The sequence below is a fragment of the Coniophora puteana genome, assembly GCF_000271625.1.
Source record: "Coniophora puteana RWD-64-598 SS2 unplaced genomic scaffold CONPUscaffold_15, whole genome shotgun sequence".
Lineage (NCBI taxonomy): Eukaryota > Fungi > Basidiomycota > Agaricomycetes > Boletales > Coniophoraceae > Coniophora > Coniophora puteana.
In genome coordinates this window covers 218,283-236,069 of record NW_006913067.1, presented here as the reverse complement: position 1 = coordinate 236,069, position 17,787 = coordinate 218,283, and the positions used below count along the sequence as shown (strand labels likewise).

At 52.7% G+C, this 17,787-nt stretch overlaps 6 protein-coding genes across 6 annotated transcripts; 4 read left to right on the top strand and 2 right to left on the bottom strand.

Moving 5' to 3' along the window:
* Positions 1–2,204: 2,204 nt before the first annotated feature.
* CONPUDRAFT_65074 (uncharacterized protein) lies at positions 2,205–2,366 on the bottom strand (the record flags this gene model as incomplete). Its single annotated transcript, XM_007775570.1, has 1 exon — positions 2,205–2,366. A coding segment is annotated over one exon (162 nt), but the record flags the coding sequence as incomplete, so codon positions are not given.
* A 638-nt stretch (positions 2,367–3,004) lies between these two features.
* CONPUDRAFT_65093 (glycoside hydrolase family 31 protein) lies at positions 3,005–6,512 on the top strand (the record flags this gene model as incomplete). Its single annotated transcript, XM_007775572.1, has 15 exons — positions 3,005–3,210; positions 3,265–3,465; positions 3,529–3,562; positions 3,632–3,870; positions 3,924–4,195; positions 4,253–4,353; positions 4,424–4,442; positions 4,508–4,607; positions 4,697–4,760; positions 4,811–5,051; positions 5,120–5,322; positions 5,374–5,482; positions 5,544–5,716; positions 5,774–5,939; positions 5,995–6,512. 15 exons carry the CDS (start codon positions 3,005–3,007, stop codon positions 6,510–6,512), a joined length of 2,646 nt encoding a protein of 881 aa, XP_007773762.1.
* Positions 6,513–8,700: 2,188 nt separating this feature from the next.
* Positions 8,701–9,951, top strand: CONPUDRAFT_76886 (glycoside hydrolase family 61 protein; the record flags this gene model as incomplete). The annotated part of the gene is made up of 4 exons (XM_007775644.1): positions 8,701–8,997; positions 9,050–9,197; positions 9,252–9,487; positions 9,550–9,951. The coding sequence occupies 4 exons, from the start codon at positions 8,701–8,703 to the stop codon at positions 9,949–9,951; spliced, it is 1,083 nt and encodes a 360-aa protein (XP_007773834.1).
* A 646-nt stretch (positions 9,952–10,597) lies between these two features.
* On the bottom strand, positions 10,598–11,495 carry CONPUDRAFT_93127 (uncharacterized protein; the record flags this gene model as incomplete). The annotated part of the gene is made up of 5 exons (XM_007775643.1): positions 10,598–10,712; positions 10,772–10,959; positions 11,026–11,048; positions 11,108–11,359; positions 11,423–11,495. The coding sequence occupies 5 exons, from the start codon at positions 11,493–11,495 to the stop codon at positions 10,598–10,600; spliced, it is 651 nt and encodes a 216-aa protein (XP_007773833.1).
* A 1,348-nt stretch (positions 11,496–12,843) lies between these two features.
* CONPUDRAFT_131262 (glycoside hydrolase family 61 protein) lies at positions 12,844–14,851 on the top strand. The gene is made up of 6 exons (XM_007775642.1): positions 12,844–12,939; positions 12,992–13,358; positions 13,442–13,854; positions 13,908–14,058; positions 14,111–14,346; positions 14,400–14,851. The coding sequence occupies exons 3-6, from the start codon at positions 13,549–13,551 to the stop codon at positions 14,730–14,732; spliced, it is 1,026 nt and encodes a 341-aa protein (XP_007773832.1). The 5' UTR covers positions 12,844–12,939; positions 12,992–13,358; positions 13,442–13,548; the 3' UTR covers positions 14,733–14,851.
* Positions 14,852–14,934: 83 nt separating this feature from the next.
* Positions 14,935–16,510, top strand: CONPUDRAFT_169082 (haloacid dehalogenase; the record flags this gene model as incomplete). The annotated part of the gene is made up of 9 exons (XM_007775641.1): positions 14,935–15,058; positions 15,168–15,225; positions 15,284–15,344; positions 15,409–15,517; positions 15,577–15,671; positions 15,749–15,813; positions 15,906–16,172; positions 16,236–16,314; positions 16,389–16,510. 7 exons carry the CDS (start codon positions 14,935–14,937, stop codon positions 16,150–16,152), a joined length of 759 nt encoding a protein of 252 aa, XP_007773831.1. The 3' UTR covers positions 16,153–16,172; positions 16,236–16,314; positions 16,389–16,510.
* Between the last annotated feature and the right edge of the window lie 1,277 nt (positions 16,511–17,787).

The following is a 17,787-nucleotide window of genomic DNA, read 5'->3' as shown; positions in this document are numbered from 1 at the left end:
TCAAAGGCGTCTTGCAGCTGCTGGACAGAAGTGTATGTTGTCTATTCCTCATTTAGCTTATCGTCGCTGATCAGTGGGACGTCTAGCTATCACAAAGACAGTTCAACCTCAGGGCACCACCAGGATCTCCTACGATCACGCGGTACAGTCTACATCCCTCCTATAATCATGATACTAACTTAATGTACTAGTTCACCGCGTCAAACGTTGGCACTTTGCCATCCATTCACCATCACCGTGCAGCGCCGCTTAGTTTAATGCCACGAGGATCCAGCATCAGCCTTGCAACTCTGGCGCCGCAAAATTTTGCGCCATCAACCGTGATTTCCAACCGTCGGCTTAGTCCTGAGGTAGCTCAGCGACTAATTCGTGAATGTCAACTTGGTACGTGTTCGCTTTTGTCAGCGATTTCTATGCTTAGATTAGAATTGTGCCTGTTTTAGCTCAGCACACTTGCGTGTCACCACCCAACCCCAACACCATTAACGCGGCCGCCGCATCTGAGGAAGCGATGGAGGGTAAGCACATGCGCAACATTCGCTATTTCCACTGTCTCACTGCTATGTCAGCCCGCAAGCGGGCACGTTCCCTTATGTCTAGCGACGATGAGCTCGAAGATGACGATGAGGAGGATGATGGTGAGGATGAGGACATGGATGACCAGCGCTCTGTCCAGGTCCACAAGCGCGCACGCACATCAGCAAGCCCGATTGATGAACCTAGCGACACTGCCTCTAACACCTCCACCAAAGGACGCAAGCCTCGCGTGAAGGCAAACGATTTCCCCGACGACGAAAAGGACACTATCTACTTGGCCATTCGCTTCTTTTGCAGTATCCTTTCCGGCGAGCACGCTTTCCCAACATCCATTCAGGAACACCACTGGGCGACATTGGTGTGGCAGAAGGCATGCAGTTTTCACGAAGTTAATCTTGCCTTGACACCCGTGTTCAGATCGTTGGTAAGCCCCAAACCGTGCTTCATCTGTCGGTATCTACTAACAATTTTGGTCCTTTCCCTCTTCCCGCCACTTTCACTACGGTTCGTCCCTCCTGCCGACCACTCGTTCGCTGCTTCCGTCCCCATCGCCTGTCCCCGGCACCCTTGTGCCATACCTCCTTCATCCCCCTCGTTTTCTTCGTGCCGGTATGCCAGGTCACCGAGCGTACGAGTACGTTCCGTGGCGAGCTGAAGACCAAGGCACGAAGCCTTGTCATGAACGCATTTGGTTTTGAGCCAAGCGCCAACGAAGCGGTGCAGGTGGCGAACCGCAAGCTAGTGGAAGATTTGAAGCGCGATTCAGCGTTTATATACCGTGTAAGTTACATTTTACTCCTATTTTCTTGTCTTATGGCTAATCCATATCTGGCAGCACCGGGGCGAAACGTGCGCGGAGCACCGTGGCATGTTTCTCTCGAAGGTCATCCAGCTCCTCATCAATCAGGTCTTCTACAAGAGTCGGAACGCGCTCGCGGTTGGACCATGCGAGGAATATTACCGAACGTTCCCTCAGCCAGGACTAGCATTGGTTCTTACTGCAGTAAGTGACATCGTTCGAGCTTCTCATGTACCACCCTCACCACTATCTCTATCCTAGATCGAGGGCGCCATTGATGAATGGGCCACGGGCTCATTCGTCTCAAAGCGATTTGATGAGGCTAGTTACAAAACCGTCTTCGAGACTCACCTCAAAAACATTGACAACTTCGCGCATCATCGGGAGGGATCGGGAGACGTTTTGGATCGATTCCTTGTGCGCATCCACGAGAATGGAAGGTGTGTAGCTGTTTATATGTTTTCATTATCACTAACTTATATCAACGCGTTATCCAGGAATTTCGTTGGCCTTTCCCCAGAAGTCCCGGCTCCGCAGCTTATCGCGCCTGCAGCACTCGACGCTGCGATGGCTGACCTGCTCGAGGACTTAGATAACTAGTAGTACACCCTCATGATGTCGCTGCCATAATACCAATCAAATTTCGTTGTTTTTCATCAATATGTGATACTATCAAATGTTATAATTCACTATAGACAACTATTATTATGGAGTAAGCCGCACCGTAAGCAATTAGCTGTTCGGTGGCTATCACGGTAGTACTAGATATAGCTATTGAGACGTATGCGTGTACTATACTGTGATATGTAAAAGGGGGGTGTCCACCAGTACTATGCTACTATGTATCTTATGTAGCATCTGATAGCGACTATGATTTTTGCTGATGCTGAATAGCTTCAACAACATCTCCACCAATGTGATTGCACCTTTTTGTGATTATTTCAGCAGCTGCAGAAAAAGCACGCTCACTGGACACTGAAGAGGCCATAATAGACAAGCAGCTGCTTGCAAATGATCCCCAAATAGGGTACAAAGGAAAATTCAACTGTAGCACTGATTAGAGTCATAAAATATGATACAACAAGATGACTTACACCCCACCAATGGACAATAGATATCTCTTTTGGAAGAGGCGTCACAGAGCCAAGGTAAGCATAAAACTCTTGAGCCCAAGGTGCTGAGGCATTTTCAGCTTCACTGTTTGCACCAAAACTGTTTTCAGGACATTAGTAACCTGCTGAGTCAAACATCACATAATCACTAACATAACTCTCAAGGCTATATTCTAATAATAGGGCAAGTGGGTCAGATAATGCCATAGCTAGATTAGGACACAGCACACTTTTGATTAGGATTTCCCACAGTCAATAGAAACATTGTACACTATCTAATACTTAAGTTCAAGCTATACAACTTTTTGTTACTAGAGTAATTGTACAGTCATATCAACATTTTTCAAAATTTTAGCTACAGGCCCTGGCTTAGGCCCTGGGCTCGGGCTTTGCAACAACCCAGGCCAGGCCTTAGGCCCTCAAAAGCCCTAGCCAGGGCTCGGGCAGGGCTTGGCCTATACAGGGCTTGGCCTGAGGGCTTTAGGGCTTCAGGCCTGGCCCTGCACAACACTATCTGCCAGTAAGACGCTCGGCGTCAACGCCACGTACTCGTATAATGTCACGAATTGCCCTGGTGAGACATTATTTGGCGCATATATGCATTCGTCAGTTCACCATATATGCAGGATACACACTGCAGGACCTCAAGCAGTCCGACACCGGACTCACCGCGCAACTCAACCTTGCTGGGGAAGCATGCAACGCGTTCGGGAACGACATCCGAAACCTGACCATACAGGTCACCTATAAGACCGAACAGAGGTACGTATTTTCGCTCACCAACTCAGCTCCATCCAATGTTCAAACCTGCGGAAGGTTGCACGTCAACATCTTCGACACTGCGCAGCAACAATACACCATCCCCTCGTCGGTCGTCCCCGTCCCTAATCCACCCCCGACGTCGTACACGAATAGTTCCGACCTAGTCTTCAACTATGACGCGACGCCATTCGCTTTCTGGATCACGCGTCGCTCGGACTCGGCAGACGCGATGCCCCTATTTGACACGCGTACGGCGTCACTGCCCAAGGCGCCCATTGCTCCTGTGAACGCGACGGACAATTCGACGGCACTCGACAGCTTTGAGGTTGTGTTTGAGGATCAGTATCTCCAGGTAATCAAAGCCTCATTTGCTCGTCAAACCTTCTGCGATCGAGAACGCTGATGTTGATGGTGGTGTCAGCTGGCTTCAGCTCTGCCGAAAGACACGAACATCTATGGCCTCGGCGAGGTTGTCGCGAGCAGCGGTTTCCGACGCGACGTCGGTGGGAATGGCGGATCTGGCACCATCCAAACGCTGTGGGCACGCGACTCCCCAACCCCGGTGGACCAGAATATATACGGTTCGCACCCGATCTACATGGAGCACCGGTACGACGAGAGCAACAACTCGTCCGCGACGCACGGCGTCCTCCTCTTCTCGTGCGTCTTCTCACCTTTCTCCGTTCCACCGGACCGCTGACTTGGCGAGTTAGTTCGAACGGAGCCGACATTCTGCTGACCACCCCTCCCAAGTCTAACGTCTCGCTGATCGAATACCGCCTCCTCGGTGGCACGCTTGACTTCTACTTCTTTTCTGGTCCATCGCCCGTATCGGTAATCGAACAATATGGCAAGATGATCGGATGCCCGGCGTGGGTGCCCGCATGGGGCTTTGGGTACCATCTGTGCAAGGATGGATACGGCAGCGTTCAGGCGCTGAGGGACAACGTGGCGGCAATGCGAAATGCGAATATTCCTCTCGAGAGTGCGTCAAATCTTGTCGATAACGGATATTAAGCGGCTAGTCTGACGGTGGCTTCAGCCCAGTGGAGCGACAGCGATTTGTACGACAACCAACGAGACTTCACGATCGACCCGATCGGCCACCCTGCCGACCAGATGAAGGCGTTCATTGATGAGCTGGTATGTCACGTTTTTGCGGATGCGTCATTCGTATTCCGAGTTTCCGTACTAATGGAGGCTGTCCGAGCAGCACGCCAACGGCCAGCACTGTACGCCGTTGCTCCTAATCGTCGCTGTGTTTTCAGGCCTGATGACTTCGACCTTGTCTTTGTAGTCATCCCGATTGTGGATACTGCAATCGCGACACCGCAAAATGTGACTGATATCGTGAGTCCAATGCTTACTAAAGAGATGCGCGTTCAACTGACTCTAGCGTCTATAGTACGCGCCTTTCGATGACGGATTCGAAAAGTTAGCGAAGATCTTGATACCTTTGTTTCAACATGCTCACCCAGGTCCACAGGGAGGTTTGGATAAAGAACCCGAACGGCACCATCTTTGTCGGTAAAGTGTGGCCTGGCTTTACAGTACGTTCATAATTTCTCCCTCCTTCCTCTTGCTTGCTACGATGCATCAGGCATATCCAGACTGGTTCGCTCCCAACACACACGACTGGTGGATGCAGGCTCTGAAGAACTGGAGCGACCTCGGGATCGAGTACGACGGGCTCTGGTTGGACATGAACGAGCCGAGCTCGCTGTGTGCCGGCTCGTGCGGCTCGGCCAACTTCAGCCAGTCTGGTTTCCCGGGTGCGAAGCGCGCGCTAGGGAATGAGACGGGCTTGAACGTCATGAGTCCTCCGTATGCGATACACAACGGTAAGCTCACACTCTCTCCTGCTCTCACTTTCAAGACAGCGTTGACGGGTCGGTTTTTTGTGTGGTAGGTCATGGACCGTTGGACAATCAAACGGTCTCGCCTGACACGATGCACTCGGGCGGGTACAGCCACTATGACACGCATAACATGTTTGGGCTGATGGAGGAAATCACGACACATCGGGCGCTCCAGACGCTACGGGCTGGCAAACGTGCGTTTACTATTGCAAGGTCGACGTTCCTCTCGGCAGGGAAGTGGACTGGCCACTGGGTACGTCCTCAACCATTGATTATAGTAACACAGAGGTTAATTGTGATCAAGCTGGGCGATAACTACAGCACGTTCCAGTCGATGTATTACAGCATCCAAGGCATCTTGCAGTTCCAGCTATATCAGATCCCAATGGTTGGTTCGGATACATGCGGTTTCCGTGAGTAGTAGTTATCCCATCTTTGCCAACTCGAACTTCTGACTGTCCCTGACTCTTCCAGTTGGAAACGCGACTGAAGAGCTGTGCAACAGATGGCAGATGCTTTCTGCATTCGCACCCTTCTACAGGAATCATAATGGCTCGCCGACCCGGCATGAACCGTATCAATGGGCTAGCGTTGCAAACGCAACTCGCATTGCGATCGCTGCACGGTATGCACTGTTGCCGTACTGGGTAAGTATCCTCATCTTATCTTTCGCCAATACTGATAAGAGCGTGTTCATCTTGCAGCAAACTCTCTTCGCGAATGCGTCGACTCAAGGTTCTCCCACCGTGCGTGCGCTGTGGTACGAATTCCCGAACGAGCTAGGGCTCTTCGGCATCGACCGCCAGTTCCTCATCGGAAGCGACATTCTGGTCACACCCGTATTGGAAGAGGGCGCCACGACAGTCGATGGTTCGCTGATTACCACAATTTCCTCAATATGTACCATATCCTGACGTATGTTCAGGCATCTTCCCCGGCCGCGGGAGCGTCACTTGGCGCGACTGGTGGACGCACACTGCCGTGAACTCGAGCACTTCGGGTGGGAACACGACGCTGCAGTCGCCGTTGAGCACCATCAACGTGCACATCAGGGACGGCTCTGCGCTCCTCCTGCATGCTAAACCTGGATACACGATCAACGAGACGCGCAGCGGACCGTATGGGCTGCTTGTTTCGCTAAATAAAGGCGGGAATGCGTTCGGGACGGCGTACGTCGACGATGGGGAGAGTGATCCACCAGGCGACAGTCGCATCTTGAGCTTCGTTGCTCAAGGTGGGGCGTTGACTATCTCGAGCCAGGGGAGCTACGACATCGAGCAAAAACTCGAGAGCGTGACGGTTTTAGGCGTGCAGAAGCCGAGCAGTGTGAGCGTTGGCGGGCAAGCGGTGGCCAACTTCACGTACTTGGATGCGACACAGGAGTTGGTCGTTGGGAGTGTGACGATGGATTTGAACAAGGGGACGACCATAACATGGCAGTGATTCGTTACCACAGTTGATTCAAATAACATTACTCTACATCCTCCTGAAGCTCGATATCTTTACGACGAAGACAGTCTGACATAGCTGTCTTCGATCTTCCAGAGGGTTCTATCAACCAAGTAGGTAAACCTTAGCGGCATATCATTGAGTATCCGTTACTTATCTCTCGCACAGGCGATCAGCCTCCCGCCTCCCCGTTGTAGCCGACAATACTTCAGCTTGGGCAAGACATCACGCGCATTGATGAAAATCAGGTGCAAGCCTCAAATCACGCTTCCCACGTCTCTGTCTCATGCTCCAGGCGGATATTAGACGTGGTCTTGAGTAAAGTAGCCATGAAGAAACGAAGGTACTGCGCCCGCAGCATTAATTGAATCGCGCGGTCTTACACCTGGTTCAAATGAAACCCGTTGATCCTCGCCGGCGGGGAAGCAGTTTAACCATTCGTGGCTGTTGGTCACGAATCATCCTGTGGGACAGATCACCAGGGCTAGTTGATTGGGGATTGTACATATACTCGCCAAGGTACCCTTTTAACACAACGATAGTGGACTGGAGGACTGAACAGAGTGCTCGACAGTGGCTGGGCCCTTACCAACGCAAGTTTATCAGATATAGATGCGCGAGCTGATATCATCTGGCCTAAAATCGCTGTATGTTAGAAGCTAAGTTCCGAGGTCCCTAGACCATCAGGCGTTCAACATTTCGGGAAGACGAATAGCGACGCAGGGCGTGCAGAGCTATTTAGGTACTAGCGACGCTTCGGAATAGGAAACATGTGAAAGAATGTGTGAAGACACCAGCCGTAAAGAATTAAACGCTTAAGCAGCCAGCTGCGGCCTTGATGAAAGCACGAGGATGACTTGTGGCCGTGATGAGTAGGTTGTGTGAGAGAAGACGAAGAGTCTTCCATTCTCCAGAGCTGCGCAGAAGTCCAAGAATAGGTCTACAGGGGAATCTTCCTGTTGATGTACTTATGGGGGAGATCAAAGTTACGGACAATCTGCTCATCGATGCCGGATGGAGGCTGCCGTCTAACGTTTATGTTGGGCAATGGAGGGATTAGAGATCCGTGTCGGTGTTCGGAATTCAAGACCCGATTTGGTCCGGGTCGCGGCGACCATCGGGAAGCCGCCAGCAAGTGCGCCCAGCACGGGCGTCGCGCTTCGGTAGTTTCTTCGCCTCCATCCGCCTTTCTTCTTTGCTGGAATACAGCATGCATGGATAACGCACGTTTATTATATTAACCGCTAGGGTCTTATGCTTCGCACGACAGGGTTACTCCCAGGATGCGAGGAAATCATCACTTACAGCACTGCGCAAGGTAAAATAATCACGCAACCAACACGACGTTCCACCGTCCCCGCTACGGACTTTCAAAAGCATTACTTTATTCCGGAGTGAAGCTATCCGCTGAGCGTCTGATCATCCTCCTAGCCTTGTCGTGCTGCATCTGCGATCGAGCTGGATGATCGCTGTAACCTGTATAGCGGGATCGTCGTCAAGACTAGCGCTGGCCAGCGATGTCCGATTGCTGCAACGAGGTGAGCCAAATCCTCGGACCGTAATTCAGATGGTGGTGACGACGACTAGATGCTACCTGCTCGTCACTAGCGTTCGTACTGATAATCTTGTTGTTGGCCCACAGGGGTTAAACGGCATTCAATAAGAAGGAATCAACCTCAGGCCGTCGCTCTGACCCTGAGGCGTCTTTATCTTCTCGCTGGAGCGGACGTCAGATCTCTTCTTTATGAATTGATTTGGAGAACCCCTGCAGCTTGTATTTTTGTCCCCGGACCACGCTTAGGTGCTCTTTTGTTTTCGAAAGCGCGGACGCGGAACAATGCGCTCGGCTAGCGGGCCGCCTTCCTTTTTTGGGACATTGTGTCTTAGACGTGTGGCTCACACGAGGCGAAGGTGCCTTGGGAGTGCCGCACAATGGCGGCCTCTTGGCCGAGATGACAATGGCACGACGCCGGGGTGATTGTCCACGCGCGCACAGGCTTTTCATGAGCTCTATATAAGGCCCATCAGCTTGTCGCTGACCCCTTTACTCTTCATACCCGACACTTCGCCGCTGCGACATCTATTAAGGCTCGCCGGCGAGTGCACACGATCCACATTCAATATCGCTCTGCGCTTTACTTTACCAACGCGCCCACGTCTCTCTTTCCACACCACACCAAACATGGTCGACATTCTCTACTTCGCTCTTTCCATCTTCGCTTTCATCCACACGGTCGCCGCCCACGGCTACGTCTCCCAGGTCACCATCGACGGGACCGTCTATAAAGGCAATGTGCCTGGCAAGGATGCGGCTGCCAGCGCCATCCGTCAGATCTCGACAATCGACCCCGTCAAGGGTGCTTCGAACCCGTACTTGAACTGCGGCCAGGATGCCCAGCTTGCTTCCCAGGCCGCTAACGCCAACCCCGGCAGCAACATTCTGGTTCAGTGGGTCGGTGGTGCAACTGGTGGGAACAACGTCAGTCTCTATTCCGATCTGTTCAAGACATCATATGCTTACGATGATGTAGTGGCCTCACAATGTCGGTCCTATCATGGCATATCTTGCCAAGTGCGACGGCGAGTGCTCTTCGTACAACTCCTCGAACGCGGAGTGGTTCAAGATAAGCGAGCTTGGACTCAAGCCTGGCAACACTACCTGGTACCAGGCTGACATAAGTGAGTCGGCTTCGAACGGCGGGGTGTTGAATATCAGTAGCTAACATATAACAGTGGCTGGCGAGCCCGCCAATGTCACGCTCCCTTCGAACCTTGCCTCCGGCCAGTACCTCCTCCGCCACGAGCTCATCTCGCTGCAGCTCGCTGTCTCGGAGGGCGGCGCTGAGTTCTACCCGTCTTGCACGCAATTGAATGTCGGCGGCTCGCAGTCTGGTACTGTCTCTTCGAGCGATGAGGTCAAGTTCCCTGGAGGATATAGCGACAGTGACCCCGGCATCTACGTACCTGGCGTGAGTCTCATCAGCTTTCACTGACGGAGACGGCTTTGACTGAGATGATAAACTTATCACAGGTGTACAACACTCCCCTGGACAATTACGTCTTCCCTGGTCCGGTCATCCCTTCAACGCTGGATATCGCAAGCGGAAATAACGCCGGAGGTTCCTCCGGATCCGGCTCCTCAGGTAGCTCGAGCTCTGCCTCGGTTGCGTCCCCAAGCTCAACGCCTTCTTCCCCCTCTGCCTCCGCTTCTGGTACTGCGTCCGCCTCTTCCATCCCCGCCTCTGCCTCTGGCACCGGCTCTTCTCCTTCCCCTTCTGCTACAGGCTCTACCGGCACCGGCACAGGCTCGTCGACGACCAACACGTCCTCCGGGAGCGGTTCATGTAAGCTGAAGAAGAAGAGCGTCACCGAGAACACAGTCCAACGCCGCCATCCAAAGGCGCTCAGCAGAATCATGCGCAACCTCCTCTGAAAGGATTTCCTCCTTTCTACCCCCTCCATCACCCGCACGCTCTCGTATCTTATACCTGCATACCCCCACTCAGGTGCACTCTAAACTATCCATGTGTCTCTTCTTACCCGCCGCTCGCGCACTGTGTGCACGCTGGGCGAACGGTCACGCATCTGAGCAGTGCTCGTGCGTGCTGGAGAAGCGACGTTGGCGCTTTACTTATCATGCTAACTTATCTTAGAGTGGAGTCAAGTTCGACTCGACGTTCGGGCTCGGCAATCAGGATTGCGCTAGAGGGTAGATCTCTCAGCTATTGTATCGCTATTTACTCGACCATAAAAGAAGATAAATGTATTAGCAATCATTATGTACTCGAATGCACATCCAATGTGAACGTATCCGGTGCGAGTTCCCCCCAGCTGAGTGTGATGCGTCGCCAAGATGAATGATTTTTTGGTACTCGGAAGTGTAGCTATCCTCGATGGAGAAACACTCTCACTGTGGCTTCGTCGTGCTGACAGTTTGCGCAGATAGAATCAGAAGCAACAACATTGTCCATTCCCAAGAAAACAGAACAAGTAGTAAGTACTCGACGTGAGTCCAAAAAAGTCCAAATGTAACAAAGTCCAATAAGTATCAACTGTTCGTGCTACCCTGTACCGTCGACTTAAGAGCTGCTGGAGGTCGCAGTGACTGTGACAGTGATCGTAGGCGTGCCGGAAGCGGTGGAGGTAGAAGCAGGCACCGAGGTCGACGATGGGGTCTGAGTGGAGTTTTGGACCCTGAGAGTGAAGCCAATCGGTCACTGTCTGCACAGATGAAAGAGAGGATCAGAACTTACTGGACGAACCAACGGCCGTCGTTGGCGACGCAGTTGCCGCCGTGCGCGTTTTGGGTGGACTGGCAGTTGAACGCGAGGTAGTTGGTGAGCGAGGCCCAGTCATCGCGGCAGTACGTGAGGTTCGTCTGTGCCTGGTCGACGATGAAAGTCTCGCAGGTAGAATAGGTCATTGCGATCGCGGAGCCGTTCTGTCATTTCGAGTCCAATGTCAGCATTCAATGCTGTATTAACCAGGGGAGAAATACGAGACGTACACCAGTGAGGTTGAATTGCTGGCCTGCAACATCGCCATGAGCATCCGCCATGCCAACAGAGACAGAAAGAGAAGACTCGCACCGTCGGTCGAGTTGCTGTAGTTCAGGGAGTCCGCGATGACCTGGCAGTCGTACGGGTTCGGTCCTCCGCCGGACGGGTTGAAGCAGTTCGTCGCGCACTGCGCACCACAGACGTTGGTTCCATCGTCAGCCGGTTGAGGGGCCGCGGCGGGTGGTGGCGCGGCGGAAAGTGCGTTAGAGCACGAGAGGGACTCGACCTTGACCTTGCCGATGTACGAGGTAGACAGGACCTGCTTGTTCTCGCAGGCGAACGCTGTACGAAACGGTCTCGAGTCAGTCCCCAAGGCCGAACACGAAACAAAGAAGGTCAACGTACGTGTACCAGGGGCAACTGCAGCGCTGGCCAAGGGCAGGAGAGAGACGGCGAGGGCAGCGAAGGAGAAGAACATGGCGGGAGGTCGTAAGGTGCGGGGGCGGAAGTGAAGCGAGGAGGGACCCGATCGACACTACTGGCGTCTCAAGTACTTCCCCAATGACGTTGGCTTTATAGCTCGCAGGCAAGATGTGTCCACATGACAGAGACAGCTGAAGCTATATGTCACGATCAAACGGGTCTCATAATTTGAGCTACTAGTGCTCCCGTTAGCAACTCATTAACTCGTGAATGCTAATTCCACCCCAAAACTAGTATCACGGACCTTGAAGGAGCTTGATCCCCGCGGCGAACTCTAGCTCTCGTGTGTTTTTGGGTTTGCAAAGCACGCTTTAAGGTCAACGGACTCGCAAGTTAACGTTGCGAATCTCACAGGGCGGCAACTGGCTGCCGTGAATGGGGATGATGAGCTGGATATCTCGTCGACGAAGGCTTGATCAAATTGACTCTATGCTGTGGCGTGAGATCATTGATGGCATCGTCCGCGAACCCCCGCTCCCTCATCTACTTTGACATCGATGGGGTGGGTCTCAGAGCCAGAGAAGAGCAGAGGAGGTGACAGATTTTAGTATACCGGCGGGAAGGTCGACAGGCATGACCACAATGTCTGAACGCGGGGCCGAGAGATGACGAATGACAACACCTCCCGCAACGGAACGGGTCCAACTGTCGCTGCAGGATCTGCATCATGTCTCACAGCCCGAAAGAAATGTTTGAAAACGCGTTTCGAGGGCCAGGAAGGGTGTCTCAGCCCGAAGAGTTCATGAAGAACCCTGGGCATGTGTTGCCAAGGTCAGACGACGGCATCGAAGTGTATCACGGGCTTGTCAGCACCACGTGGATATGGAGCAAGCTCGCCTGAACGAGCGATGGAAGCGAAACAACGTTGCAAACTGTTGTAGGACATCCGACCAATGGGAAGTCTCCAGGGTAGCATCCGCGGCGACCAAAATGTGCAGTATCTACCTGAAACTGCATCGCATGTCTTCGTGTCTGAGACTTGAGTGCAGATGAGTAGAATCAAGAACATGAAAGAAGAGATCTCACGGCCACACTCGGTCAACTCCCCAAGACACAGAAACCTCACTAAACCTAAGCCAAACCCAAGGAAGACCAGCCACACTTCCAGTATCGCCATTGCGTGAATAATTTCTGATGAGAGTGAAAGTCAGTCCGTCATGTCGAGGTGTCGGGCGACAAGAGTCAATACCGTCTAGATAAGTCTCATGGTCAAGCGGGGCCAAAATCGGAGCTAGACTTTACTGCTCGGCTTTGTCGGCAGTCCCCCATTAGGTGTACAATTTAAGCGGCGCCTTGTTATCATTCGCCACCACCTTCACTTGCATGCGCCCCTACCATGACACCGTCACTTAACGCGAAGCTTAGTCGAAGGAGTCACGACAACAGGCATGTTATTGCCTCTAATCGCCCCTCTTCCATTGCACCGATGCGACTATCCCGTACGTCTTCATCTTTGCGTCCGTGAGAGCCTGAGATTCACTCGCTTTAAAGTCTAGCTTGATTCCTGCCATGGCAGCAAATCGCGGCTCTTAAGTCGAGAGGCTGTTGCCCTTGACAGTCAGCACACATACCTGTGCCAAAACGTTGCGGTATGCGCGACGTGGGCGTGCAAAGTACAATGGACACCGGGACCAAACCGCCGCCGTTCACCACGAGGCCTTCCTAATGCGGGGACAACAATAATCTTATCAAAAAATTGATTGAGGTACACACCGGATCCGGAACCTGGTTTGTTCACCGCCTTTGCGTACCGTCCACGATGCTTCCGTGCTTTTTGCCCGCGTCTGGGCCTCGCGCGACCTCGCGCTTATTGTCTCTTGCTCTCGTCGCCATTTCCGTCCTCGACGCCTTGTTGACGGTACGCATCCACGTTGTTCAATTAAAAGCTATGGTCTCATCAAATTTTGCACGCTTTGACCCTTCTTTTCCCACTTGCCTCAGACCACATCACGGACCCGCATAGCTCGTGTTGCCCACACCCTCTGGTAGGGAGCAGCTGAGATTCTCACTCTTGCGCCTTCCTTGGTACTCAGGACGTACGCCTCGCGATGCTCCACTTCGCTACTCTTCCCCTCCCGCTGCTTCTGCTCTGCTTGAACTTTGCTTCAGTCGTGTATACTCATGGCTATGTCGCCCAAGTCACAATTGACGGCAAGACCTATCAAGGGAACGAGCCGCAAGGAACATCGAATCCTTCCATTATTCGCCAAATCAGCACCATCGACCCCGTTATGAGCGTCAATGACAGTAACTTGAACTGCGGGTGGAACGCGCCCAAGGCGACGCTCGTCGCTGATGCGAATCCTGGGAGTAAACTCACGTTCACTTGGTCTGGCGGGCCTGGCGGATATCCTGTAGGTTTCAGTCTTGGATTCATTTTTGACCGAGTTGTTGACGTGTCTCGTAGTGGCCACATAATGTTGGCCCGTTCTTCTTCTACATGGCACCATGTGTCAACACGACCTGCGACCAATACAATTCGATTAACGCGGAGTGGTTCAAGATAGCTGAAGTCGGAGCCAAACCGGGAGGCGCAGAATGGTACCAGCAGAACATTAGTGCGTTGTTCTCTTGCAGATACTTCAATGGAATCAGCTAACCATGAAATAGTGGACGGCTATCCCGCAAATGTAACGCTTCCGGCCGACCTCGCACCAGGCCAGTACCTCGTCCGCCACGAGATCATCGCGCTACACGAAGCGACCACGATCGATGAAGCCCAGTACTACCCATCCTGTACACAGATCAACGTCAAGGGCAACGAGACTGGCTACCCGACGTCTAACGAGACGTGTCCATTCCCTGGGTGCTATAAGGACACCGACCCCGGGCTCTACGATCCCACTGTACGCTCTCTTCATCTTCATCTAGCTTCACGAAATACTAACATGCGCACCAGGTTTACAATACACCCATCCAATACACCTTCCCCGGACCGCCGCTCGCGACGTTCGTCCTTGCTTCCGCCAACTCATCCGATCCGGGCACGAATCCTACCGGGTCTGGCAACGGCTCAAGTTCAGGCGGAAGCTCCGGTGCGGATCCCGGTGCCGACGGGAACAGTGGCAACGGGTCCTCCACCAGCGCAGCTAGCTCAGGCAAGGGCACGTGCAAGGTCGTCCGACCAGATGGCGAGTACTTTGTTGTGCAGCGTACAAGGCATAGGCGGAGCGTCAACCAGGTCTTGCGGAGGTGGTTGTCAGATACCAAGCGGGTGGTGATGCGGTATTAGACAAGTCATGGCGAGCGGTGTATTATATTCAAACGACATTGTACAATACGAAGTCGCGATTGCGCTATGTAGTATTCGGCGTGTACGATATACTTACACACGACTTATCTTGTGATACCAATACATTCCGGGCGGCCGAGTCGGTCCGAAGATGCATCCTTCATAAGCCTCTCGTGCACGATTGTCGTATTCGTCATACGCCATGGCTCACTTCAACCTTCGCCAAGTAGACGCATTGACGTTTGACGTCTTCGGCACGACCGTGGACTGGTTTACCACCATTAGCAGAGAGGTCGCGAGACAGAGCAAAGGGCGTATTGCTGAAGGTGCGTAATACGTCATCCCAACTTTCGGAGACTTCCGTTTCCGCGTGTCGTCCTTTGACCGATCAGCGCGCCACCGGACTGATGCTAGCTTCATAACCACATCAAACAGGATCTAAAGACGCTGAAGACTTTGCGAAGGAGTGGAGAGAGGGGTACTATCGCGGGACGTGAGTGCTTCACCACATTGATCCCGAGGCTGTCGTCGTATAGCCCCTATGTTCGCAGGAAAGCAGTAGGCGCTGGCGGTCAGGCATCGTCGCTCAACGTCGATGTCATGCATGGAGATGTAAGTAGCCATGAATTATTCTACAATCTACATTGGGAGTAAACCCATGTTACTTTCTATACAGATACTTGAGACCATGCTTTCGTCCGAGCGATGGGAACACCTCGGGGAGGTGTGGCCGCGGGATGGCGAAGAGAGGAGGGAGCTAATTATGTCCTGGCATAAGCTCGATCGTACGCTTCCAAAAAATACGTGTATCAACGTACCAAATGCTGACCGACATGAAATACAGCATACCCCGACACGGTCTCGGGCCTGACCAAGTTGAAGGTGCAGAAGTTCGTCATCGCGTTCTCGAACGGCAACTACCGTTTGCTCCTAGACATGGTCAGCCAATCGCATTGACTTATACGACTGGTGGACCATCTGGAAGCTAATCAGTCATACTTGTATAAATTGGGCAGGCGAAGCACGCAAACCTACCTTGGGACGGCATCTTGTCCGCAAACTTCTTCGGAACTTACAAACCGTAAGTCCCCTTTTCGCGCTTCTCTCCTCTCCTCTTTCCATTCCTGTTCCTGTCTCCCTCTTACTTGGTCGCTAACTTGCGCCACGGGATAGAGCTCCTGAGGCCTATGCGTCGGCGCAGCACCACCTCGACCTCCCTCCGGAGCGCATCGCGATGGTCGCCGCGCACATCCATGACCTACGCGCCGCAGCCAAGGCTGGGTTCCGTACTGTGTATGTCCGACGGGCCGCCGAGGATGTCGGTGTCGCCGATAGCGTGAAGCCGAAGAACGAGGGTGGTGAAGTGGATGCGGTCGTCGGGAGTTTCGAGGAACTCGCAGCACTGCTGAAGGCGGCGTGAGATTTGAGAGGTAGGTGAGGGTAAGTTTGGGTGGCTGGTCCGTATCGTTGTACCTCCTTGACTGAAGGTGCCTACGAAAATAGAAAGAATTGCGTCGAGCGAGGATCTGCGAGAACAAAAACGTACAATGGCGACGTCACTCGTTCGTTCTATTCGGGCTCAGTGAGCGATTTTTGCGTCCTCGTGAAGTGCACTCTGTGAGTTTATTGGTCCCTCCATGCTATTGACTTGGGCAGTGAATACGGGAAGGGCCTCGAAGTCGAGGGTCCGCCTTGCGAACTATAAACGTCGTGCAGAAGAAGTGAATTCTTAAGTTCGTTGACAGCTCGCGCTGCACCCCATTCGAGCCATACCTTTATCCAGCGTCTTCCTAAACCTTGACGGTAGTAGTCAACCTTGCTCTAGCTCCTTGAGGCAGCGCACGACACCCTCCGACGAACGGCGACGCCGTGAGGTAGCTTCAGTGTTGAAGGGATTATTCGATCCTCGGCCCCGTTCGGGTCTTGGGTGGTGACATGCATCATGGCTTAGGCGAGATGAAAGAATGGGGCTCGTCGGACAACTGGAACTGCCCGGCCGCAGCCGCTGTGCCTTTTTTCGCTCGTTCATCGGTCGCAACAAATTTCCGCCCCCTCCTTCCTCGCTTTGCGACCGGTTGAGAAAATTCGCGTTATGTTTTTCACGATCTTCAGCTCACGCCACCGACCTACCATCCAAGAACTATGGGAGCCTAATGTTAAAATAATCTTTACGGCTGGATAAAGTGGCGGTTGTAGCACCGAGGAGCGTACCAGACACAGTACGATTTCTCCCATATGTCCTTTGCGTTGACGTAAATATTTTGTGACAGCCTTCACATCCTATGTTGAGTCCTCGACGATCTCAAAGACCGCGTCGAGGCTCGAAATGCTAGCCGATAGCAAGGGAACCAACGAGTCGGGCGAGAAATCTCGGTAGGCGGCCACCTCGAGCCTGGATTTTTTTGCGATGTGAACGGGGACGTTATGTCGACTTTTTTCCGTTGATGTACGCCTTGGCAAATACGACGCGAGCACTCCAGCCTCTCGTAGACCACTCGATTCGACATCAATGGTGCATAGTAATACCGATAGACATAGCCACTCTACATCCCTTTCCCTTTCTCTTCTGCTCCCTTTGCGTCTCGAAAAACGCTTGACCTGTACGGCCGTCGGATATCTTGAAAGGTCATGACAGACCCTGCAGAAATGATTGAAAAGTAAAGTCGCTGCGTATGATTGCTTATAGCGGCCGAAATAGGTTTGCGCCTCTGGAATACTATTTAGAGCACACAGAATAACTGGTAAAAGTACGCAGATTGCACCTATTCCTGTACCGTCAGCTGTTCCTGTGCAGCTACGCAACCATTATTGTTGGCGCTTGTAAGAGGAGTCAGGCTCGACGGTCATCAAATGCTGTCACGAGTCCGAAGGACCTTGATCGATAACAAGATACGATGGGAACATTTCCCCCGGTATGCGGACACGTTCGATCTACCAAGGAGGCGACGTCTTAAGCCCCGCAAGGGCAATTCGACTACACCCAAACTCGTTGGGTTCCATTCAGCAATTCTGATAGAACGTAGGGTCCAACGATGAGGAGACTGCCGCAAGAAGC

Excerpts from the sequence above, each read along its gene's own strand:
- CONPUDRAFT_131262 (XM_007775642.1), top strand. The coding sequence starts at position 13,549 with ATGCTCCACTTCGCTACTCTTCCCCTCCCGCTGCTTCTGCTCTGCTTG. Across the intron at positions 13,855-13,907 it reads GCGGGCCTGGCGGATATCCT|TGGCCACATAATGTTGGCCC; the intron begins GTAGGTTTCAGT and ends CGTGTCTCGTAG. Across the intron at positions 14,059-14,110 it reads ATGGTACCAGCAGAACATTA|TGGACGGCTATCCCGCAAAT; the intron begins GTGCGTTGTTCT and ends ACCATGAAATAG.